We start from the raw sequence: 27,603 nt of genomic DNA, 5'->3' as shown, positions 1-27,603 counted from the left end.
ACAACGTTGACAAACAAAAGTCTAACTGCTCACTTACCCTCCAAAGGTAGTCTAGTCCAATTAATTCCAAATCATCCATCATATAGGATCTTCTTTTTGCTATTAGTTTCCCTTCTCGACAATTGACAGCTTTGAAAAATCTTTCAAAGCATTTCATTCCATTTTCAGTTAAAAGGGAAGGATCAAGTTGAAGCACATTACTTTCAAAGAAGTCCTTATTAATATCAGGATCTAAGTCTGGTTCATCCCCCATTAACTTGGAATACCACTTAAAACAGGCTTCACGATCACAAAGATAAACTGCATTCTCTGCTAAGCACTTCCATATTTGTTTTGCCTGAGGAGCACAGAGCCACAGTTGGCCATCCTTCAGTAAAAATCTTGGAGAAACATAAATCAGTAATTAGGGTCAATATAGTTTTTTCCTGCAAAGCAAGTTTTGACAGGCACAACATAATATTTCACCACAATTACATTTTAATTACAGCTTTAAAAATATTTAAAAATTTGTTGAACACATAGGTGTAATTTAAAATGTGTCAGGTATTCATTTGTTTAACAAATATATATGAGGCAGCTACAAAATGCCAGCAACTTTGCTAGGTGATGTGCCCTAAGTAAGAAGACTTCTCGTCACTTTCCGTTCACCTTCTGAAACTCAATACTGATGTAGCTCTCTGCTAAATTATATCATTGTAAAATGAGGTTATTACACTAAATGACTTTCAGAGATAACTAAATATCACCATGAATTTAAAGCTGCTTAAACTGCTCACATTTCTGAAAATACTGCAATCATAACTAGCCATATTAAACAAAAAATCTACAATTAAAAATTATGTGTATCTCTGTAAGCATTAGCGTGTCGTCAGTGATGTCCTCAAGCTTTTTAGTTCACTATTTATTAGTTCACTACAATAAAACAATGATTAGTCTGCTTTAAGCTGTCTCTTTGATTGGTTTCTATTTTCTCTTAGCACTCTCCCACCTACTCTACTATTTCTATGAATAACGATGAAAGGAAAAATAAGTTTATTTTAACTTGAATAATAACTTCACAGTTAACAAAACGATAGTGGCTTTATTCCCAAAAAGAGTGTAATGTTTTTATTTAATATCAGAAGGTTTTTTCTTCTGGATCTTAATTTTTTTTTTTTTTCTGAGACAGACTCTCACTCTGTCAGCCAGTTGGGAGTGTAGTGGCACAATCTCGGCTCACTGCAACCTCCGCCTCCCAGGCTCAAGCAATTCTCTTGCCTCAGCCTCTCGAGTAGCTAGGATTACAGATGTGTGCCACCACACTCAGCTAATTTTTGTATTTTTAGTAGAGACGGAGTTTCACCATGTTGGCCAGGCTGGTCTCAAACTCCTAACCTCAGGTAATCCGCCCACCTCGGCCTCCCAAAAGTGCTGCAATTACAGGTGTGAGCCACCGTGCCTGGCCTGGATCTTAATTTTAGGTTGTTAGTATCTCCGTAAGAGTGCTAAGCATGAAAGGACCGTCTAGATTAAATCTACCTAATCTCTCTCATCATAATTTATAAATGAGCAACAAGAGATTGAGCAAGATGAAACACAGCAGTTTGTAAACTAAGGTTTCAATGTAAATGTCTGAAAATTCACTGGTGTGACAGGGCAGACACTTTAAAAAACGTCTATATGGGTAGTCGCTATCATATACCAGCTGTGTGATTTCAAAGCACTTTGTTTTCCCCAAATGGAATCTCATGGGGAGTTAACACCTGCCTCACAAGGTTGTCATGATGAATAAAGTGATTAGCACAAGGCCAAATATATACAGGTGGCATTGCTCCTACAGCTTCCCCCTTTGATTAATTTTAGTACTGTAATAGGAACTCTGGAAGATCATCTGATTCTAAACTTTGCTAATAGAATGAATAAATTCTAACTAATTTTTCCAATCCAATAAACCTAAGTAACACATTTACCAAAAACAATGGCTCTCTTTAGAAGACATACTCAATATAAGAGGCAGATTGTTTTCCTGTGTGGTTAAAAAAAAGGTACAAGTGTCAGAAAACCTGACACGAATATTTTGCAAACTAAAATCGTATAAACACTTTTATCTATAAAGACAAGATCAATCTGGCACACCGTAAAATCCTTAATAGTTATGAATCAACTGAACAAAAAAAAAACCGACTTTTTGTCAAATATTGTCCCGTAAATTATGATTCAACAGCAAACAGAATTATATGCTCTGTAAAAAGAAAACTAATCCCAGAATTAATAGAGAAAAATAATGAATTCAATAAATTTTATAAAACACTGATAGTTCTGGAAACTTTTCTTAGTATACTTATTATTTAAATACTTTCCTTACTATGGTATGGTAACTATTTCTAAGAGATCTCTCATTATTCAACCTATACATACATAAAAAAATACACGTCATTAAAAGCTATGTATTACTCAGTAAATTCAGTTTGGAACACAGGTTTGGCTTACAGAACAGACAATTTTCCTTGTCCCATATGAAGTAATATTATTATACATAGTTAGAGGTTGCTTTTGTCTATTATGGTTAAAATATTCACAAGCTACTCAGGAGGCTGAGATGGGAAGATCACCAGAGCCTGGAAAGGTTGAGGCTTCAGTGAGCCTAGATTGCCCCACTGCACTTGAGCCTGAATGACCAAATGAGATCCTGTTTAAAAAAAACAAATAGAGAGTAACACTGCATTCCTTATCACTGCAGTTCCTTAAAAGAATAGCACTCGTTGTTTAAAACAAACCTAAGGAAGTTCAGTCGTTCTTGAACTTCTTGGACATGACTATATCGACTTCCAAGCCTCACTGTTTGTGGATCATAGTCTTCATGATCTGCAAATAAACCAAAACTATGTATTATACACATGTATATCCACATTACTGACTTAGGTAAAAAGAAATTATTAAGTTAATAATCACTAACTGTTAATAATAATTAACAGGCAACTTGTAATTATGGTATGTTTATTTAAACCCTTTATTTCCACAAAAATACAATCACTTTTTACACAATCAAAAGAAAAATATAACCTACTGAACATGTTATCAAAAATATTTTTTAGTCTAACTCCACCTTCATTCATTACACACACTGGCACAATTTCTGAGTACAGCCTATGTTTTTATATCATCATGTTTCCATTTTCCTTCTTTTTAGGCAAAGTATTTCCTTCCTTCTTTGTAGGCAAAGTATTTCCACATTAAAAATATCATTATGTTATTCACTCAAAAAAATTAAGATGAGAGAAAATGTCATTGTATTTGATAAAGTTATCATACGAGTATCTCAATCACCAGCGTATGAACTGGCTCAAACAGTCTCAGATACTCAGAAAAACCTACCTTGTCATTATGATTATAAATACCTGTGCTGGAAACTAGGCCTCACCTATGTCAGAAATCTTTGTTTTTTTAATATAAAATTGGTAAATGTTTTTTATTTAGTTTATCAACTTCATCTACTGGGTGGAAATCTTTCAGTACTTTGTAAATAATTTTTTTTTTTTTTTTTTTTTAAGATGGAGTCCCACTCTGTTGCCAGGCTGGAGTGCAGTGGCGCGATCTTGGCTCACTGCAACCTATGTCTCCTGGGTTCAAGTGATTCTCTTGGCTCAGTCTCTCAAGTAGCTGGGGCTACAGGCGCGCATACCACCATGCACAGTTAATTTTTGTATTTTTAGTAGAGACAGGGTTTCATCACGTTGGCCAGGATGGGTCTTCATCTTTTGACCTCGTAATCTGCTTGCCTTGGCCTCCCAAAGTGCTGGGATTACAGGCGTGAGACACCATGCCTCGCCTGTAAATAAATTTTAAACAGCTAAGATTAAGTTCAAAGCTACTGTCCTGGCCAGGCGCAGTGGCTCATGCCTGGAATCCTAGCACTTTGCTAGGCAGAGGTGGGGGGATCCCAAGGTCAGAAGATCTACACCATCCTGGCCAACATGGTCTCTACTAAAATACGTAACATTAGCCGGGTGTGGTGGTACATGTCTGTAGTCCCAGCTACTCAGGAGGCTCAGGCAGGGAAATCACTTGAACATGGGAAGCAGAGGTTGCAGTGAGCTGAGATCACTCCACTGCACTCCAGCCCGGGTGACAGAGCCAGACTCCATCTCAAACACACACACACACACGCACACACGCACACACACACACACTCTTACTCAAAAAGTAACACTCAACTAAAATATTAATTTATTCCAACACAAAGCCATGCTTTTAAAGAAAAATACCCTAATGTGGCTTATCCCAATACCTAGCAAAGTAAAATAACGAAACGAAAGCATTAGAAGAATACGATAAAAACCATATGCCTGAAAATGACTCAGTTAGTTTGTGAGATTCAACAAAAGACAGCTGAAATACATGCCAATACCAAGTGTTGTCAGGAATGAAAGATCTTTATTCTGAAACTTTTAAATGTATCATGGAGAAACATGCTGTTTTTCTTTTGCAACAGACACAGGTATTTCTCAGGTATACATCTCTTGGACCTTGTAACGTTCACACTTGGTGTCAAAAAAATGTTAACTGTGTGAGTTCCTACTGGAATTGGGAAAAGCATCCAAATCTTCAAAATGGCAAGATTTGTTTTTTCTGTGAAACTTCAATTAGAAGCAAAATCTTGACTAGCATAAAGATGGAACAGAATATTTAGAATGTGCACTATTTAGTGAAGAAAGAAATCTCACATATTTTGACTCATAGCTTTTTACTTCTATATACAGGAACACCTGCCAACAGTTGTAAAAATGCACAGCTTACTTTCATGAAACTGACAGGTTGCACCAAATTGCAGACCCTCGAGTTTTCTTTAAAAATCTGAGACAATATAAAAAGACTTTCAGTTGCATGTAAGTTTTCTCGTTTTTCAGACCACTGATACTGAAACATCTGATTAAACATCAGACTGGCACTTGAGGTAGTTTTTCATCCCCTACAGCCTTTGAACTAAAAGCTATTTTTTTTTTTTTTGAGGGGGAGTGTGTGGCATGGGGGTGGTTTATGTGTATGAGTTTACATTTTAATGTAACTTCAAAATAGACAAGGTGCAAAAATAATACATGAACAACTCTTTATCCAGATATACCAACTGTTTAGATGTTGCCTATGTGTTTTTACGGGTATCTCTGTTTACATATGTATATGTCATCTTAATGAACCATTTGAAGGTAAGCTGGACACATCATCTAATTTTATTCCTTAAAGTTGTGTTTATTTCCCAATAACAAGTACAGTTGACCCCCGAACAACATGGGTTCGAACTGCACTCATCTACTCATTAATTTATTCTATGGATCTTTTTAAATAAATGATGAGTACTGGAAAATTTTTAGAAAATTTGTGACATTTAAAGAAAACAGATGGACAACATAGCTTAGAAATATTGAAAAAAAATTAGAAAAGGCCGAGTACGGTGGCTCATGCCTGTAATCTCAGTGCTTTGGGAGGCCAAGGCAGATAGACCACCTGAGGTTAGGAGTTCCAGACAAGCCTGGTCAACACAGTGAAACCCCATCTCTATTAAAAATATAAAAATTAGCTGGGTGTGGTGGTGGGTGCCTAATTCCAGCACTTGGGAGGCTGAGTCAGGAGAACTGCTTGAACCCAGGAGACAAACACTGCAGTGAGCCAATATGGTGCCACTGCTCTCCAGCTTGGGTGACAATGAGACTCGGTCTCAAAAAAAAGATAATTTTTTTTAAGAAAAAATTAAATGTCATGAATACTTAAAATATGTTTATTTCAGTGAGCACCAGTGTTGCGAGTATCCACTTAAAATGCTGTGTGATTCTAAATGCTGTGTGATTCTAAACTCCTGAGTGGGCAATTAAGTCTCTTCAGTAAATTATGTACCATGGTAAAAAAAAAAAAAAAAAAGTACTCTCTTGGCTGGGCGTGGTGGATTACGCCTATAATCCCATAATCTCAGCACTTTGGGAGGCTGAGGAGGGAGGATCACAAGGTTAGGAGTCTGAGACCAGCCTGACCAATGTGGTGAAACCTCGTCTCTACTAAAAGTACAATAATTAGCTGGGAGTGGTGCCGCATGCCTGTAATCCTAGATACTCAGAAGACTGACGCAGGAGAAACACTTGAACCCAGATGGTAGACACTGCAATGAGGTGAGATCACACCACTGCACTCCAGCTTAAGTGACAGAGTGAGACTTTGTCTCAAAAAAAAAAAAAAAAAAAAATTAGTCTCTTGCAGTTCTCATGTATTTTTTGTGTTTAGTGCAATAATAGAAACAATGAATGACACCACAGGACCCAAATGATGTGCTCCCCCCAAAACAGGGAAATCATGACATCACAAGAAAAAGCTGAATTGGTTGATACGCATTGTAGACTGAGGTCTGCAACAATGACTGCCCCCCATTTCACGATAAATTAATTCAGCATAAGGAGGACTGTAAACACACACACACACACACACACACACACAAACACATTTCATGAAGCTGTCATTGCATCTATGCCAGTAGGAACAAACTGTACTTTTGGGAAATATCTTCAATTTTGTATTGAAAAATGCACTTTTTTTGAGCAAGACTGCTATAAAAAAGGCACACTTATAGACTAATATAATGGGAAAAATCAAAGTCATTATGACAAATTAAAGCAAAAGGGGTAGGAGTTTGGTCAGGGTGGTGGGAGAAATTATAGGAGAAGATGCAAACGTTCTTGGAAGGCTACGAGGTTTTGCAAAGCTTTGAAAGATAATTTGAAGGCAGCCAAATTATCTTATCCAGAGCCTCAGAATAAAAGGTAGATAACAAGGAACTGTAAAGGAATTGATCTAGGTAAGTTAAGTTTACTTAGGCCTCAGAATTTGGCCTTTAATCATCCAGTGTGCAGGACTGCTCTCTACGGGTAATTACCCACAAGTTGTGTTGACTCAAAGCCTTTATCATTAAATCTGTACTAAATAAATGCCCTCTTGTCGGGGCTGCAACTGCTGTGACTCTTTATAGTACCCTCCTTGGTGTCTGTGAGCGGCTCAGTCCCCTAGCTGCGCCCAGGCAAAAAAAAACCTGTGTCTGCATACATTTTTTTCATCAGTTGCTTGGCAAGAGTCTGCGGGTCAGACCCAGCAAAAAAGGTGAAGGATTTGAAACTGGAGAATTGCCAGCTTAGGATGATGTGATTAACTTCAGAAAGCAGTTTATCTTTAAAAATATCAAGATTTTAACAAGAGAAGCAGCTTTTGCCAAGCAACAGGCAGCAGGTGAGTTCCCAGATGACATTCGTAAAATTGTTGAGGAGAAAAGTATCTGCCTCAACAGGCTTTTAATGCAGATGAAAGTGCCCTACTCTGGAAGGAAAGAAAAAAGGCACAGAGGACATTTGTTAGTAAGAAACAGGCAACTACTAAGATTTAAGGCAGGAAAGACTACGCTAACTGTAAATGTAATCAGGCTAATGATCAGGATGGCTCTTTTAATATAAAGTGCTAACCCACCACCTTGAAAGGAAAAAATAAACAACAGCTGCCAGTCTTGTGGTTGCACAACAAGAAGACTTGACAACTAGAAGGCTTTCTCTGGGTTGGTTCCATCAAATCTTTGTCCCTGAAGTCAGGAAGTATCTTGCCAGTAATTGGTTGCCTTTTAATGTTCTTTTGATACTAGACAGTGCCTCTGGCCAAAGGCATCAATGTGGTCTGCTTGCCCCCAAACACGTCTCTAATTCAGCCTCTAGATCAGGAAGTCATAGGAACTTTAAGGCTCATTACATATAGTACTCCCTAGAAAGGACTGTCAATGCTGTCTAACAGAACCCTAAGAGAAAGAACATCATGAAAGTGTGTAAGGATTACACCACTGAAGATGCCATCACTGTAACAGAAAAGGTGATGAAACCCATCAGGCTGGAAACAACACATTCAAAACTATGTCCAGATGTTGTGCATGACTTCACAGGATTTACAACAGAGCTCATTCAGGTAATCATGAAAGAGATCATGCAAACAGCAGAAACCATACATGGGTTAACGGTTTCATGATATGATTCTTGGAGAAATTCAAAAGCTAATAGACAATACACCCGAGGAATTAACAAAGGACAACTTAGTGGAAATGAATGCTTCTGAACCAGTGGCAGACAATGAGGAAGTAGTAGAAGCACTGACAGAAAACAAACTGACATTAAACATGCTGGCAGAGGATTCTGATTACTCAAGACTGCTTTTGACTTCTTCTATGACATGGACTTCCATATTATATATAGGTACTGAAATTACAGCAAATGGTGTAGGATCGATTGGTACTGTATTGGAGCAGTCCCCAACCTTTTTAGCACCAGCGACAAGTTTCTTGGAAGAAATTTTTCCACAGACAGGGGTTGGGATGATTTTGGGATGAAACTGTTCCACCTAAGATTATCAGGTATCAGGTGCAATGAGCACTCAACCTAGATAGCTCTCATGTGCAGTTTACAATAGGGTTCCTGCTCCTATCAGAATCTAATGCTACCATTGATTTGACAGGAGGCAGGCCTCAGGCGCTAATGCTCCATCACCTGCCATTCACCTCCTGCTGTGTGGCCCAGTTCCTAACAGGCCAGGGACCAATCATGGTCCTCCGCCTAGGGGATGGGGACCCCTGCTGTATATAAACATTTTTTGAGACACGACAAAGCAAAAACATCAGACAGAAATAATATTTCCCTAAAGTTACAGTGTGTGCCTGCCTTTTCTGCATCGCATTCCAATTCTTCCTCATCTGACACCTCTGAGACAGCAAGACCAACCCTTCCTCTTCCTCCTTGTCCTGAGCCTGCTCAGTGTGCAGACAGGATGAAGGCCTTCAGGGTGATGCACTGCCACTTAATGAACAATAGAGGTATTTTCTTCCCTACAATACTCTCAGTGACATTTCTTTCCTCTAGCTTCCTTAATTGTAATATAGTATATAATATGTGTAATAGATAAAATATGTGTTAATCAGCTGTTTTGGTTATCATTAATACTTTCCAGTCAACAGCATGCTATTAGTAATTAAATTCTGAGGAAGTCAAAAGTTATACATGGATTTTCTGACTTTGTGGGGTGTCAAGGCCCCTAACTTTGTGTTGTTCAAGGATCAACCATATAACATCTTTCATAACCACAGTATATTTACCAGGTTTTAAGACTCCAACAAGACTGCTCTCAGATTCATAGTGTATTTAGAAACTTAATGAATTGTACCAATAATGTCATCACTTTATGCTTTCTTTTCTGCAAGTCCAGGATAAAACTCTGGCTCATATACTACAAGTAGCTTTCTTTCACCTGAAGTTTCCTTGTATCTTTTTTGTGTTTCTGTCTTGACCATGTTAAAGAATGAAGTCACTTAATGCCACTCAATTTGCATTCTGTATTTTCTATAGATTCAGGTTGTGCATTTTTTGAATGAAATATCCCAAAAGATATCCTATGTTCATTTCGCTTATTATCAGAAGCCATGTCAGTGTGTCCTATGTAATAACTATGTTTTAACTTAGATCACTTAATTAAGGCGTTTCTGCCACATTTCTCCACTGAAAAGTTAGTATTTCTCTCTTTGTAAAAACTTCTGGGAGGATACTTTGACACTATGTCAGTAATCCACTTCTTATTAGACTTTCAGCTACTTCTTTTATCACCTGTTTTTTTTCCTGTGTTTTTAATTTGCATTGTTCTCCATTTATTTTTATCAATATCAACTAAAATACTCATATTGTCCTAAGTATAATATTTTGATGCTTAAATTGTAACAGATTTGACTACTAAGAGGTGAATCCTATGTCTTTTTTGATATGTCAATATGATTTTCTAAAAACTTCTTACAATTTCTGGCACAGTAGGATGTTTAAAGTTCATCCTGTACTTTCCAGTACAAAGCCAACACTGTCAAAGAGTAGTAGTGACAGTGTCAAAGAGCAATTTTACTTCAGGAAATTAATCACTTTCGTTCAAAATATTTTTTAAATCAGAAGAACCCACACCAAAGATTTAATAGTACTTCATAGCATGCGAAATGAGGTAAGGACAGGTACAGTAGCTCACATCTGTAATCTCAGCACTTTGGGAGGCCAAGGCAGGCAGATCACTTGAGGCCAGGAGTTCAAGACCAGCCTTGCCAACAGGATGAAACTTTGTCTCTAATAAAAATACAAAAATTAGCCAGGCATGGTGGCTCATTCCTGTAATCTCAGCTACTTGAGAGGCTGAGACAGGAGAACCTGGGAGGCAGAAGCTGTAGTGAGCAGAGATCATACTGTTGCACTGTAGCCTGGGTGAGAAAGTAGGACCCTGTCTCTTTTCTTTTTTTTTTTTTTTTTTTTGAGGCGGAGTCTCGCTCTGTCGCCCGGACTGGAGTGCAGTGGCCGGATCTCAGCTCACTGCAAGCTCCGCCTCCCGGGTTTACGCCATTCTCCTGCCTCAGCCTCCCGAGTAGCTGGGACCACAGGCGCCCACCACCTCGCCCGGCTAGTTTTTGTATTTTTAGTAGAGACGGGGTTTCACCGTGTTAGCCAGGATGGTCTCGATCTCCTGACCTCGTGATCCGCCCATCTCGGCCTCCCAAAGTGCTGGGATTACAGGCTTGAGCCACCGCGCCCGGCCAAGGACCCTGTCTCAACAACAACCACCACCAGAAAAAAAAAAAAAAAAGAAAAAGAAAAAGAAAAAGAAAATGAAGTAGAATTAGTGAGTGAATCAAAGCCAGATTCTGCATTAAGCACTGTCATTGTTGTTGAGTGACACTTGTGAAAAGACTTTTTTCCTGTGGCAACGGGTCCCAAAAGAATCAACTGTCATAATGAAAGCAGAAAGAACAGAAGAGGTATAAAACGACAACTCTTAGAAAAACACATTTTCTTGAACAGTAATGTGCCCTGTAATTAGTGTAAATCCTATAAATTTTATTCAGAAATCAGGAAAAATGACATATAAAGCTCTCTCATAAGGAAATCAGTAGATACTGTCTTTTCAATGAGATAAACAAGGTGGCTGATAGTTTGTTGATGCACATAAAGATTTTTTTAAAAACGTAACTCAGGAAATATTCCTCGCTAAATTCAAGTAGTGAGATAACGGCACTCGTTTTTGCCATTTGTAAAATCTTAATGTTACTTTGTTATCTAAAATAACATGAAATTAGCTAACCATGCCACCGGGGAAATGTTTTCACAAAAATAAACAACTAGTAGTATCGTACATAGTCAGAATAGAGACTAATGAAATGATTATCAGAAACTAAGAAAACATTAGTGAACTGCTATGATGCAATCACCATAGTTTTTGTTGGTATTGTTTTATACAATCCTAATCACATAAAAGTATTAGTGGGAGAAATTTTATCGGTATATTTAAGAACAAACTGACATTATTCAGCAATATTACTCAGAATGAGCAACATCACTCAGAAACGGAAAATATTAAAGGTAAATGATTATTTCTAGAAAAACACAATCAATGAATTCAGGAGACCGTATAATTACAGAAAATGTTCAAGCAAGTGCTGTATACTGGTAACATTCTGGCAAATACTATGTTCTAGAATGTATTAACTCATTTATAAAATAGGTACACACTACTGTTATTCTTGTTTTACCAATCTGGTAAATCCTAATCACAGAAGGCTTAAGTACTTTGCAAGTCACCCAATTGGAGGTAGGTTTAACTATACAAACTAATTGTGTATTTAACTATATAAACTTTACAGCAGTTTAACAATAAAGCCTATACTCCTAATCTTCAATTTTATAAACAAACAATATAAACATGAGGAAAATGAAAAATGTGGAATTTCTTCATTTCTTGACTCATGATCACAAGACATCAGTCAAGAACTCAAGTAGAATTTGAACAAATAAACAGAGTACCCTAGTGAGGCTGGAATACACCTATGCTTTTCCTCTTGATTGAATTGGAAATTAGGTCTTCAATTATTGACAATAACATTACAATTACAGACAAAACCACGCAAAATGAATAAAATTATCATTGGAGTTAAGTGTCTAGTTGTGATCACTTTTGGGGAGGGTCTTCACTGGCATGTGGGAGGGCCCTTGTTATCTTCAAGAAGATACAAGACTTGAGGTGATACAGAATTTAAGAGAACGATATGCAAATTTTATGCTGTTCTAATTTTTTTAAGCTGCTCTTAATAAAGAAAGGGGCCATCAAGGTTGGTTGCATGCTTATATGGGCTTGCCTGTCCTACCACTTTTGCCTCTGAGCTTCTGAACCTGACTGGGAGGATTGAAATGCATGTAGCACCTAATGCTCAGATTGCTTTTATAGTTCTACAGCAAGGGTAAAAAGAGGGGGTAAAATGTGAGAGGAATAGAAGCCACCGAAATAATTAGAGGTAAGCGGAAGTTACTTAAGTTTTCTATTATTTTATGTGACCTCAAAAAGAAGTATTAAGTAAAAACTTGAGGATTTTTACAAACTCAACCATACCAAGATTCTACTATATTTTTCAAACAGTTAATAATACAAATATCCACATTTTCAACATATGATTGAATTCCACAGATACTAATGTAGCATATCAATTAAGCAGCAATTTCAGTTCAACATTGTGGTAAATCTTGCCTTCAACATTGGCCAATAAAAGGTTTTCTCCTCTATAAGCATAAAAATTAGGCCTGTGAAGTGGTTGATTTGGGATGCAGATGTTTTATGAACTTTTGGGGAAGGGGGATACAGCTATACATGCAGAAAGACTACTATGTGCTCCAGCACACATAAATGTATTAAAACTATTAAAGGACAAATAACATTGGAATTAGCCTTTAGTGTGCCAAGATAGATCTCCACATGGCATATACTAAAAGGCTAACTGTTGAGAAGTATAAGACAAGAAACAGTTTTAAAATATTTCATAGTGTAAGAAGCAATGACACATCTAGTGATTACAAATCCAGTGAATTTCTAATAAGCTCTTTAAACAATGGATAACAGTATTTCAGAATTATTAAGAACTGTAATATATGTAATAACAGAATCAGGCAAAATTAACAACAAATTAAGCAGAACATGGTGGCTCAGCCTGTAATTCCAGCACCCTGGGAGGTCAAGGCAGGAGGAACACTTGAGCCCAGGAGTTCAAGATCAGACTGGTCAACATGGCGAAACCCTGTCTCTGCTAAAAATACAAAACAGCAGGGCATAGTGGTGAGTGCCTGTGGTCTGAGCTACTCAGGAGACTGAGGTGGGAGGAGCACTTGGGCCCGGAAGCAGATGTTGCAATGAACTGAGACTGTATCACTGAACTTCAGCTTGGGCAACAGAGTAAGACTCTGTCCCCCTCAAAAAAAGAGCAAAAGCTTAATGACTTCAGTACACACCAAAGAGACCCAAGAGAATTATAACCTACCAAAGGCACTAACAGGCAGAACTCCCAGGTATGAAAGAAAATATACAAACAAGGAGGATGAGTAAGTAGACATGTATTTAATAAAGACACTGGGAAAGGTGGCCTGGAGTTTAGCTTGCCTAAGATTTGGGATGCCAAGTAGATCATATTCCTTAAGTGAATGCAATCTGAAGTATCAATCCACTTCTATTTTTCCTCATTCAAAAATAAATGTCATTTCTTAGGTTATTAACATTTACAGTGAAACAAAGTTGATTCCTCATAGTTAATTTTAGCTTATCATACATACCTCCAGCATACAATCTGATGCTATTCATGTAGGTTGCAAGGTTTTCTGCTACCAAAGTAACTAAGGCATGATTTTGTTGAAGCTGGTTGATTAAATCATGGCGATAAAATATGTGGGGACTTCGCTGAGTTTGGCTGAAATAAGAAGAACTTAACAGTATAATAAGGCAAACGAAAATTGCTGTAATTAAAGAGAGTTTACAGAAGCTAAATTCCAGCTACTACTTTAAAAATTTTTAATGCTATACATTCTTAACAAAATGTGTCAATATTCTCCCCTTAACGAAATATCAAACTCTGTAAAAAACATAATCCATGCCTCCAATCAAGTATCTATTTCAGTATTCTTATTTAAAAATAAAAAGTATCTATCAGTATGAAAACACATGTATTGCATGATGAAGAGTATCAGACGTCCAGGTACATTCTGGAACAATGAGTTCACACCATTTTACCTGTGGATATCACTAAAAAGATCCAGCTCTCTTTTCCTTTCTAGTTTGTCATTATTGACTAAACCAATCAACTCACAAACATTACTATTCTATTGGTAATGAGGTCACCAGTCTTGAGAGAGTATATCTACTGCATCTATCTATAGTAAATAGATATGTCTGATAAAAGACAAATGGTATATATAAACAAATATAATGAAAATATGTCCTTCATAAATATTTTTTCCAATGTTTATTCACATGAAACTTTCAAATTTCCTTTAATATTTCCAACATTAGAAAAATAGAGTCAAAAGTCAACTTGAAAAAAATCACAAAATATAAATGGCATTTTAAGCTTCTATTAACACAAAAACTCTCTTTGGGGTATAATTTTATCAATCTAAAGCTGTAAAGCATCTTGATTAATCATCATCTGATACACAACACAAATGTCCTTACACCATGAGACAATCTTTTTTTTTTTTTTTTTTTTTTGAGACAGAGTTTTGCTCATGTTGCCCAGGCTGGAGTACAAGGGCGTAATTTCAGCTCACTGCAACCTCAGCCTCCTGGGTTCAAGCAATTCTCCTGCCTCAGCCTCCTGAGTAGCTGGGATTACAGGTGCCTGCCACTATGTCCAACTAATTTCTTGTATTTTTAGTAGAGATGGCGTTTCACCATGTTGGTGAGGCTAGTCTTGAACTCCTGACCTCAAGTGATCCGCCTGCCTCGGCCTCCGAAAGTGCTAGGATTATAGGCATGAGCTGCAGCACCTAACACACGAGGGAATCTTTCTAAGATTACAGTTAGTTAGATAAACCTGAACTTCGCTACTGGGAATCTTAACTGCACTGTGAATATTCTTCAACTAACATAGGTTTCTCCGTTTCCGTGTTATTTTCCTTTCCTTTCATTAATTTTCAGTATCTTACAATAAAATAAAATACATTATTTAAATAACCACAATTTAACATATGACACCAAACACTGAAAATTAAGGAAAATCTAGCTAAAATAAGTTATGAGTAAAAAAATCTTTAAACAGTCTTGTCATGTTTTATACTCTAAATCACTTTGTAGTCTGATTTTTAAAATTTAATTTTAAAACTCAAGAAAGAGGTGTTCCCCCCTTCAAATGTTAAAAATGTTAGACTAAATCAATTAAATAACAAAGAATACTATTTGTAACTACAAGAAATATTGAGCCAAGACAGAGTTAACTATCAAAAGGATAGAGTAAAATGAGGAGCAAGATAAATATAACATAGGCATAACATCTGACACATCCGCTGGAAGTCAGAGACAATTCTGAACTAAGACCTGAAAGGCAGTAATGTGGCTATGATACTTAATTGCTATTTAGTATTGAATACATACCTATCTGTCATAAAATACAAAGAAGTTGAACATGATCAAGGATTCTTATTTTGTTGTAAACTCTTAGAAATTTCTTGTTTTCCCACCATGGTTTTCTTTCTTTAAAATTTGCTTTCATATACCATTTTCAACATAACATACAAATAAAAATTTAAAAATTATCTATTAAAAAAGTCTTACCTCAAATTTTGAGGTGCTTCACCAAACAAACTACAAATTTCTCTTATTTGTTTCAGAGCAGGAATTACCCATTTTTCATTCCTGCGAAGTTCTTCTATAAAGTGATCTATCCACTGGATCTTTTGTGCATCTCGATCCTTATACATGAAAAAAATTTATACTCTAAGTGGATACTCAATATAATTCTACCTTCAAAATTATTTTGAGATTTACAAAACAAGAAACCTTCTAAACTTAGCATTACCAAATTTACAATGTAATTGTAAAAGTGTTCAAACAAAATGCTCTAAATATATTATTTTGAAGTTACAATGAAAACACCAAAATGTAAGGCACTACTATAAATTTAATGTTCTATGAATCTGAAATATCTGTACTGAGACACAATTTCCAAGTACCAACACATTTATAGGAAGTATGATTTTAAAACATTTGTCTGAATGGTGGGTATTGCATTGCACTGAGTTTTGTGAAGTTTTGTCATAAAATTGGGAAAGCATGCATTGCCAATTATAACCATATATACTGAGTTTGGCTAGGATAGTTTTCTAATCAGAGCAAAGAAAATGGAAAATTTTTATTTCATCAAGAAAGTAACAGTATAGTAATTGAGGTTAAAAAAATCAAAATAAATCAGTATACATACAAAGAAAGTTACAGAAAAAAGACAAACGTGTGCAATGAAAAAGTAATTGAGGATTTTTTTTTTTTTTTTTTTTTTTGAGATGAAGTCTCACTCTGTCACGAGACAGGAATGCAGTGGCGTGATCGCAGATCTCGGCTCACTGCAACCTCCGCCTCCTGGGTTCAAGCTATCCTCCTCCTCAGCCTCCCAAGTAGCTGGGACTATAGGCGCGTGCCACCACGCCTGGCTAATTTTTGTATTTGTAGTACAAGCGGGGTTATATCATGTTGGCCAGGATGGTCTCAATCTCTTGAACTCATGATCCACCCCCGCTGGCCTCCCAAAGTGCTGGGACCACTGGCATGAGCCACCATGCCTGGTCAAGAATATTCTGAGAGTAAGATTTTTCAAATATTCCTCCATGGTTGCTTCAATCTTTCACATTGCAGTGACTAATAATCAAAATTCTGGTTTAAATATCTAATAGATATTTAGCTGGAAGAATTCCATTTCTGTGCACATCCGCAAAAGAAAAGGTAAATTTTTTTTATTTCCATTAATACTTAATTTAAGGGATGTTTGTAAGCACATGCATTACATGTGCATTAACAAAAGCACATGCATTAACAAAAACTGGACACATGCTTTAAGTGTCTTTAATTAAAAGTGGACACCTTTCCAAACTACTAAGGGATTTTAATGGCTGTACACACTATAAAAACATACAGTTTATTTAAGTGGTTTCGTTGTGTAAACAATAAAGAATGTCTTTGTACATACTGTGCTGTTTTCAGATCACTTCCTAGGAAAAATTTCCATTAATAAATGTGCCCATTTTTAAGGATTTAAAAATACTCACAAGTGTACTTTTTAAAATTTTATTTGTTTATTTTTTTGAGATGGAGTGTCACTGTGTTGCCCACGCTACAGTGCAGTGGTGCAACCTCGGTCTCCCGGGTTCAAGCAATTCTCCTGCCTCAGCCTTGCAAGTAGCCGGGACTACAGGTGCACCCACCACACCTGGCTACTTTTTTTTTCTTTTTCTTTTTAGACGGAGTTTCACTCTTGTTGCTAAGGCTGGTGTGCAATGGTGCAATCTTGACTCACTGCAACCTCTGCCTCCTGGGTTCAAGCGATTCTCCTGCCTCAGCCTCCCGAGTACTGGGATTACAGCCGTCCGCCACAATGCCCAGCTAATTTTTTGTATTTTTAGTAGAGATGTGGTTTCATGTTGGCTAGGCTGGTCTCGAATGCTTCACCTTAGGCAATCCACCTGCCTCGACCTCCCCAAATGCTGGGATTATAGGCGTGAGCCACTGTGCCTGGCCAATTTTTTGTATTTTTACTAGAGACAGGGTTTTGCCATGTGAGCCAGGCCAGTCTTAAACTCCTGATCTCAAATGATCTACCCACCTTGGCCTCCCAAAGTGCAGGGATTACAGGTGTGCAGCACTGCACAAGGCCCATACATATACACTAAATTAAAAGTAGTTTAGGTGGGAGGGCAAGAGGAATCACAGACTTAATAGTTACCAGTAACAACAGCAAACAAAAACTGAAGTTAAAAAAGGCAAAAACCAGCCGGGCGCGGTGGCTCAAGCCTGTAATCCCAGCACTTTGGGAGGCCGAGACGGGTGGATCACGAGGTCAGGAGATCGAGACCATCCTGGTGAACACGGCGAAACCCCGTCTCTACTAAAAAATACAAAAAACTAGCCGGGCGAGGTGGCGGGCGCCTATAGTCCCAGCTACTCGGGAGGCTGAGGCAGGAGAATGGTGTAAACCCGGGAGGCAGAGCTTGCAGTGAGCTGAGATCCGGCCACTGCACTCCAGCCTGGGCGATAGATAGAGCGAGACTCCGTCTCAAAAAAAAAAAAAAAAGGCAAAAACCCTTACACTAAATTTAGTGAAATCAAGCATTAATATAGCAATGTAGAAAACAGTGTGCCAAGCAATAAAATGAATAATAAATGCTAGGTGAGCATTTATAACAAGTATACTACTTTAATTCTCTGTAACACTTTTCTATTTAACAAGACAGCATCTCAACTCAAGATCCTCATAACCATTTTACCTGCTGAATAAGCACTTATGAGTATTCAGAATCAACCACAGTATAACACTGTCATCTGATCATAATAACCCAACTGACACTTTTTATTTCCATGCATCTAAAGCTGCAACTGCATTATTGCAAGTCCAATGTACTATTGACAACTGGGATTGGAAAAAGTACTGCGTTTTTATTTGTATGAGACAGTAGCTGTAATAAATTTCAATTTGTATTTTCTTCACAACTAAAAATAAATCAGTTTTACATGAAAAGCGTGGACTAGTTAGTCCACAGACTGTGAATGACATCTTCATTTTTGAAGTATTCCAGTTTTATGAATGTTCTCCCTTTGATTTACCTAATTATACATATGACTTTGTATTAGTCCTTTTTTGATGATGGCAACTGATGAAGCAAATGCTTTTTTTTTTTTTTTTTTTTTTTTTTTTTTTTTTTTTTTTTTTGAGACGGAGTCTCGCTCTGTCGCCCGGGCTGGAGTGCAGTGGCCGGATCTCAGCTCACTGCAAGCTCCGCCTCCCGGGTTTACGCCATTCTCCTGCCTCAGCCTCCCGAGTAGCTGGGACTACAGGCGCCCGCCACCTCACCCGGCTAGTTTTTTGTATTTTTTAGTAGAGACGGGGTTTCACCATGTTAGCCAGGATGGTCTCGATCTTCTGACCTCGTGATCCGCCCGTCTCGGCCTCCCAAAGCGCTGGGATTACAGGCTTGAGCCACCGCGCCCGGCCAGCAAATGCTTTTATGCTTCACAATGATATGGCTTTCAAAACCCAAGAGCATCATTGACCTTACTGAATAATTTTAAAACATATTTTCTATTTCATTGTTTTGAGACAGGGTCTTACTCTGTCACCCAAGCTGGAATAGGTGGCACACTCATGGCTCACTATAGCTTTGGCCTCCCAGGCTCCAGGGACGCACCTGCCTCAGCCTCCCTAGTAGCTGGGACTTTAGGTGTGCACCACCATGCCCAACTAATTTCTTAGTTTTTACAAAGTTGGGGTTTCCCCATGCTGCCCAGGCTGGACTGAAATTGTAAACTCAAGCAACGTACCCTCCTTGGCCTCCCAAAGTGCTGGGATTACAGCAGTGAAGAACTGCCCAGCCAACCCTGATTAATTAGATTAAGCTTAAGTCCAAGTGAAAGCAGAATGTTTGCCATGCAGAAACAGAAATACCCTGCCTGTTCATTTTTTTTTTTTTATGTTTTAAAAAGGAATATCATAATTAAATTACTGAACTGACCAATTATAAGGGTAGCAAAAAACTGCTGATAAAAAGTCATCAAGAGGTTCAAGACTTTAGGCAAAACTAGCAAAACATTAATACTTAATTAAAATTAGTAGCATAAGGCACATCGGTTAAACACTGGGAAGCTGTTGTGATTTGCTGATAGGGAAGCCAGTAAGTTCTGTTAATCTTACTAACTTATTAGCAAATAAAATGTAACTACCCTTATACCTCTAAAGTCACTATTGCTTTTAAATCTTTATGATCTGTATTAGCACTACATATTGAGCTACAATATAACTATAATAAGATATTCTACCTATTAACATTTTTGTCTCAGTGAGGCAAAAATGCTTAGTGAATGATATATAAAATATGGCTGGAAAACACAAGGGTGGAGAATAGGAAGCCAGGCTTATATGACAAAGTATGCCAATTCCTCAAGATCACTTTAGAAATAAAAAATGATGGGCTGGGTGTGGTGGCTCAGGCCTGTAATCCCAGCACTTTGGGAGGCTGAGGCAGGCAGATCATGAGGTCAGGAGATCAAGACCATCCTGGCTAACATGGTGAAACCCTGTCTCTACTAAAAATACAAAAAATTAGCTGGGCGTCATGGTGGGTACCTGTAGTTTCAGCTACTCAGGAGACTGAGGCAGGAGAATGGTGTGAACCAGGAAGGCAGAGCTTGCAGTGAGCCAAGATTGCACCACTGCACTCCAGCCTGGGCGACAGAGAGAGACTCTGTCTCAAAAATAAATAAATAAATAAACAAAATGATAGAAGAAACTGGAATCATCTTGTAACTGGGTTATCCTACTTGTGAAGGAAAGTCAGAAAACTGAACAAGGAAACACTCCCATACCTGGGAACAACTATAATCTAGTATTTTTATGTGGGCACTGAGAGCAAGGTCCATGATATCTACAGGCACATCATCACTATGAGCCAGGTTCCAAAGAAGGTTCAACACTTTGTGTGCCATCACACCATCTTTATCATCTTCTGCAAGACGACGTATCAACTCAAGGAGCTTTTCACGTTGCTTCTTACTTGCATTTGTCCAACTTGCCTAAAGAAAGTATTTAAATGATATAAATACCACATAATTTATTATGTTTGTTTAGATTAAGTAAATACTGCTTTAAGTCTTTAAATAAACTACATTCATCACATACTTACACACACACACACACACACACACCAAGAGCATATCTGAACAAAAATGTTACTGAAAGAAACCAAATAGTACTCACAAGACAAAGTAATTGCAATTCCAGGGAAAAAATCCTCTATTTCCAATATAAACTTTGTTACTTTTGACTTTAAAATTGTGTAATTAAAAAATAACAAGGGATACGTGACTCAAAAATGCTGTTATACATAAAGAGAGCAGATGATTAAGTAATCTGCATTAAACATTTTACAACAGAAAGCAAACATATGAGGTGAAAAAATGTTTATAACAAATTATGTTAAGACTAAAAAATTCAAACAATAAAAATCTCCAGCTTACAAAGAAATGATGAACAAATGCTGTCTACATATAAGAGATAAAATGCTCACTGAAAAGAATTAAGATCATTTTGATTTGTGAAGATGAAACATGTTTCATTATTCTTCCCATTAAATACAACCAAAACTCCTGGACATTAAATATAAGGAACAAGAAGGTAGTGAATTCACAGAATTTTCTTTTATTTCACATATTATAGATTTGAAGCTAAAAGATCTAGCAACCTGCAAACATTAGTAGGTGCAGATAAGAAAAGCATCCTCCCTCCTGACAGCCACCCCTATAGCCTATGGATCAGGAAACATGCAAATTGGCATGATAGAAAACTTAGAAAATAAATGTCAAGCAAAAACTATAGAAAGAACTATGACTCACTCCCCACGCATACCACAAAAAGTTCAGTGAAAACCCTAAAGTTCTTAAAGCTGTAACAAACCATGCCCAAATCTGGGGGAAGATAAAGAAGGCCAACTAGTGAGCAGGGGTTTCTATGGAAGATAAAGAAGGCAAGTAGTGAGCTGGGGTTTGTATCTGCACTTGACAGTAACAAGGAGCCAGCACCTGCCTGATTCTGCTGGAGTGGTTCCTAAAAGAGAAACAGAACTTTCATCACGGTCCAGTGGAAAAAAAGTCACTCCCACCATGGTAGAAGTTACAAGTGTGAACCACGCAGGTGGTCAGAAATTCCTCCCCAAAATAGCAGTAATAAGGAATACCCCCTTTCCAGTGACAAGGAAGACAGTCTAGGGAACTTGGAGTTCTACTTCCAAGCAGTAACAACCAAGGGTACCCCTCCCTTCCCTTGCCTGAGTGGTGCCAGACAAAAATCAAGGAAAATAGAAGTCTTCAATATTCTTTGAGTCTAATAACATAATATGATATCTCTAGGTTTCAACTGAGTATTACTTGACATACCAAGAATCAAGAAGATATCAAAATGAATGAAAAAAAGAACTGACTGGTGCCAACACAAAGAAAACAGATGTTAGAATTACCAAAGTTTTTGTGTGTGTGTGTGTTTTTTTGTTTTGTTTTTTCTTTTTTTGAGACGGAGTCTCGCTCTGTCGCCCGGGCTGGAGTGCAGTGGCCGGATCTCAGCTCACTGCAAGCTCCGCCTCCCGGGTTTACGCCATTCTCCTGCCTCAGCCTCCTGAGTAGCTGGGACTACAGGCGGCCGCCACCTCACCCAACTAGTTTTTTTTTTTTTTGTATTTTTTAGTACAGACGGGGTTTCACCATGTTAGCCAGGATGGTCTCCAGCTCCTGACCTCGTGATCCGCCTGTCTCGGCCTCCCAAAGTGCTGGGATTACAGGCTTGAGCCACCCCGCCAGGCCTGAATTATCAAAGATTTTAAAGTTACATAAACAGATACAGTAATATAACTACAGAAATTTTAAAAACGTTCCAATAACCCTCCAGAAGGCAGGAAAATAAAAATAGAGAAATGAAAGAAGAGAATAAGCAGAACATAAAAATATGATAGCAAGGGGTAACAGGGATTCTTTGTATTACTAAGCATAAGAAAATAGGCAGGTTGAGGCCGGGTGCAGTGGCTCAGGGCTGTAATCCCAGCACTCTGGGAGGCAAAGATGGGCGGATCACCTGAGGCTGGGAGTTAAGAGACCAGCCTGACCAACACAGAAACTCCATTTCTACTATAAATACAAAAAATTAGATGGGTATGATGGCTGGTGCCTGTAATCCCAGCTACTTGGGAGGCTGAGGTAGGAAAATGGCTTGAACCCAGAAGGCTGAGGTTGCGGTCAGCAGAGACTGAGCCATTACACTCCAACATAGGCAACAAGAGCAAAACTCCCATATCAAAAAAACAAACAAAAAAAAAAGAAAAGAAAAATAGGCAGGTTGAAGGCAGAATGCAAAAAGATATAACAGGCAAACATTAATGGAAAGTATAAATACTTTCCTTTTTATTTTAATATGAGATAATATGAGATAATTTTATTTTAATATGAGTTATTTTAATATGAGATAAAACAGATTTCAGCACAAGAAAAATGTCATAGGTCACTACACAATGAAAAATGATCACTCCATCAAGACATGACACAGCAGTTCTAAACATGTATGCACCAAAATATGTATACTGTAAAATATGTGAAGCAAAAACTAAGATAATCAAACATGAAAGAGACAAAATCATAATTAGAGAGACATCAACACCCCTCTCTAAACAAATGACAGAACTACACAAAAATTTGCAAAAATACCAACAAAAGCTTCAATCAACAGCATTTAACTGACATTTATTGAACACTCCACACAACAGCAGGATACACCTTATTTTCAAAGTTCCTACAAAAGAAAATACACAAGATAGACCATCTCTTCAGTGAGAAAACAAACTTCAGAAAATTTAAGAATGAAAACCATACAATTACACAGGAATCAAACTATAAATCAATTACATTATGATGACATGAAAACCTCCTATTAATTATTGTTCAAGTCCTAGTTCTATGTTCTCAAAGAGTCATCTTCACAGAAATTAATATAATTAAGGCTAGGCCTGGTGGCTCATGACTAATCCACCACTCTGAGAGGCAAAAGAAGGAGTATCACTTGAACCCAATAGTTTGAGGCCAAGAAGTCTGAGTCCCAGCCTAAAAAACCCAGTGAGATTTTTCTCTATAAAAAAATATTAAAAATTAGCTGGACATAGTGATTCACACCTGCAGTCTCAGCTACTCAGGAAGCCTGAAGTGGGAGGATTGCTTGAACCCGGGAGGCTGAGACTGCAGTGAGTGTGACTGCACCACTGAACTCCAGCCTGGGTGACGAAGTGTGGCCCTGTCTAAAAGGAATAAATACACATACATACATGCATGCATACATACATACATACGTGCAACATGTGTGTATATATATGTTTATTATATGTATATTATACTAGTATATATAGGTATATGTATATATGTGAGCCCATATATGTGATCTCATATATATGCATATATACATATACATAAATCTGTTTGCATATATATGTGAAAAAAAAAAACCAAAATTGAGATAAAATACGCAACATTTAAACATAGTGGAAGATGGAAGTTCCTAACACCAAACACACAGATAAGAGGAAATGCTGAAGTGAACCATCTTAACTCCTACTTCAAACTACAAAAAAAGAGCAAAATAAGCTCGAAGAAAGCAGAATAAAGGACACAGTAAAGAATTAACGAAAATCCATAAAATTTAAAAGAAACAGAGAAAATCAGTGAAACAAAGACTTGTCTTTTCAAAAGGATCTAGAATTAAACTTCTAGTGCAATGGGCAAAACAAATATTGTTAAAGATAATACACAAATTACTAACATCAGTAATAAAAAAGCTATGACTGAAGACTGTGCTGACATCAAAAAACAGTAAGAAATACTAGAAACAATATATAATTTGACAGCTTAGACAAAATAAATGATATCTCTTAAAAACAAATTACAGGAACTCAATATAAACAATTACAAAAGAATGATAATGATTAAGAAAAACTAAACCTGTAATGTTAAAACTCCCCTAAATAATCACCAGACCAGATGGTTTCAGTGAGGAAAAAAAGAAGAAACACTTTCCAATATTTTATAAAGTCAGTCATGCTCTGACTGCAAAACCTGAATATTACAAAGAAAACTACAGACTGCATCCCTGATAAATATAAATGCAAAATTTCTTAACAATTATTAGAAAAGGAAAGTCAACAATACACAATAATAATGACATATGATTAAGTATGGTTTATTCCAGGGATGCAGGCCTAACTAAATAATCAAAAAACAATCACTATAATCCACCACATTAAAAGGGTAGAAAAGAAAAATTGGGCTGTACATGGCTGTTCACACCTGTAATCCCAGTGACTTAGGAGGCGAAGGTTTGGGAGAACAAGTGTGGGCATGACAGCAAAACCCCACCTCTATAAAAATAAAGATTATAAAAAACGTTAGCTTAATGTGGTAGGGTGTACCCTTAGTCCTTGCTACTCAGGACACTGAGGCAGGAGGATAGCTTGGGCCCAGGAAGTCAAAGCTGCAGTGAACTGTGATCACGCCACTGCCCTGTCACCTGGGTGACAGAGTGAGACCATGTCTTTAAAAAAAAAAAAATCACTATCACAGCAACAGATACAGGAAGAAACACTTGGCAAAACATCCATTCATGACAAAGACTCTCAGAACAATAATGGAATGCAACTTTCTCAAACCAATTAATGGCATCTACAAAAAAGCAGGGGCTAACATTATTCCCTCCCCACTTGCTTTTTTGCTCTAAAACAGACAGGGTGAGATCATGGCTCACTGTAGCTTCCAACTCTTGGGCTGACACAATCCTCCTGCCTTAAACTCACAGTGTTGGGATTACAGGTGTGAGCCACTGCTCCCAGCTAACACTATTCTTAATAATGAAACACTGATAGTTTTCTTACCGTGAAATCGAAGCAAGACTAAACTGCTCCCTCTAGTCACTTCTATTGAGCTTTATAGTGGCAATTCTAACCACCACAATGAGGTAAGAAAAAGAAATAACAGGCACACACAAGAAGAAGGAAGAGGCAAAATTCTTCCTATGTGCAGGTAATATGATTTTCTATGTATAAAAAAAAAAAATGGCAAGGATCCTCAGAGAGAAAAAAAAAGCCTCATGGACTTCATTGTGATCGCAGGACATAGAATATACATATAAAAATCAAACCTATACATGAGTAGCAATAAATGTATAAACATAGCATCAAAAACATTCACAATTACTCAAAAGTAAAAGCAGACACATAAATATTTAGGTGTAAATTTAACCAAACATGTATAAGGTTTGTATGTGTAAAACTACCTAGCACTGAATAAATAAATAAGTCAAAGGTCTAAATCAATGAAGAGGCATCCAGTACTCCGGCACTCAAAAATCCAAGCAAAAATTCTCCCCAAATGATATACTGCATTTTATGTACTAATTTTTAGTACATAAAGTAGAATTTATGTACTTTATGTACATTAGTATACATAATTATGTACATAAGTAGTGTACATAATTCTATTTATGTACTACATATTTAAATACTACTATTTAAATTACTATACTTCCTATTACTGGGAAGCAGATATCTAAAATGAAGATCAGATTATCTAAAATTTTTATGGTAAGCAAAGTATAAAAACAACTAAATAATTTGAAAAAAGATAAAGTGGGATGAGTCTGTCTACCTGATTTTAAGTCTACATGTTGTATTTGCAGTAATCACAATTCTGTGTCACAGGAACAAAGATCAATGAAGAAAACAGAATATGTATAAACCCATACAAATGTCCCCAACTGATTTTTGAAAAAGGCACAAGAGCAACCTAATAAATTAAAAATGAAAGACAGCCTTTCACAAAATGGTTCTGGAATACCTGGGAGGAAAAAAAAGAATTATCAATCTAAGTCTCACACCTAAAGAAGGCAAGAAAGCATCACTCAACTGGATCAGACCTGAATGACGTAAGTAAAACTTTGAGAGAAACAACGTAAGAATAAATAGGATTTATGGGTAGGCAATAAGTGCTCAGAATTTGACATAAAAAAGCATGATCTCTAAGAATGAATAAATAAGTGGGGCCTTATCAAAATTACAAACTCAACTGGTAAAACATCTGTTAAAGAGGATAAAAAGATATGCTATAGACTGGCAGAAAATATTTGTTAACTGTTTATAATAAATGATGATCATCTAGATAAGAGCTCAGTAATAATAAACTTAAATTAGCAAATGAACAAAAACCATGAAAAGGCATTTCACCAAAAACTCCACATAGTAATTAAATATATGAAAGATCTTCAGTATCAGCAGTCATTAAAATAATGTAAATTAAAACCATTAATGGGATTTCGTTGCACACCTGTCAGATAAAACAAGTTTAAAAAATAGTGTCACCAGGGCAGGCACGGTGGCTCATGCCTGTAATCCTAGCACTTTGGGAGGCCAAGGTGGGTGGTCAGGAGATCGAGACCATCCTGGCTAACATGGTGAATCCCCACCACTACTAAAAAAATACAAAACTATTAGCCTGGCATGGCTGCAGCCACCTGTAGTACCAGCTATTTGGGAGGCTGAGGCAGGAGAATGGCATGAACTCGGGAGGCGGAGCTTGCAGTAAGCTGAGATCATGCCACTGTACTCCAGCTTGGGCGACGGAGCAAGACTCCTGTCTTAAACAAACAAACAAACAAACAAATAAATAATAATAGTGTCAACACCAAAATGTGGAGAAGATGTGGAGAAACTGGATTATTCATATTCATACACTATGGGTAGAAATAAATAAGGTTACAGCCATTCTGGAAAACAGTTTGGCAGTTTCTTAAAAATCTAAAAATGTCCTAAACAAAATAGAAACAAAATCCAGCAACAAATAAAAAGATTATAGATCATGACAAGTATCATTTATTCCAGTTTAAGAAGCAACATATATAAAAAAGATTATACACCAGGAAAAATATAATTTATTCCAAGAAGTATAAACCTGGCT

General features: G+C 37.2%; 1 protein-coding gene across 1 annotated transcript in view; it reads right to left on the bottom strand.

The window, feature by feature from the left end:
- Positions 1–27,603, bottom strand: part of USP9Y (ubiquitin specific peptidase 9 Y-linked) — a 226,358-nt gene that overhangs the window by 97,387 nt on the left and 101,368 nt on the right. Inside the window, exons 14-18 of the mRNA XM_010356752.2 lie at positions 20,440–20,646; positions 15,649–15,785; positions 13,656–13,789; positions 2,757–2,844; positions 38–380 (exon numbers count right to left, since the gene is read on the bottom strand). Of these exons, the coding sequence (XP_010355054.2) occupies positions 38–380; positions 2,757–2,844; positions 13,656–13,789; positions 15,649–15,785; positions 20,440–20,646 (909 nt within the window). The remainder of the gene's footprint in view (positions 1–37; positions 381–2,756; positions 2,845–13,655; positions 13,790–15,648; positions 15,786–20,439; positions 20,647–27,603) is intronic.

The sequence above is a fragment of the Rhinopithecus roxellana genome, chromosome 22 (assembly GCF_007565055.1).
Source record: "Rhinopithecus roxellana isolate Shanxi Qingling chromosome 22, ASM756505v1, whole genome shotgun sequence".
Taxonomy (NCBI): Eukaryota; Metazoa; Chordata; class Mammalia; order Primates; family Cercopithecidae; genus Rhinopithecus; species Rhinopithecus roxellana.
Note: the sequence above shows the minus strand (reverse complement) of the source record. Positions and strands in the feature narration are given on the sequence as shown.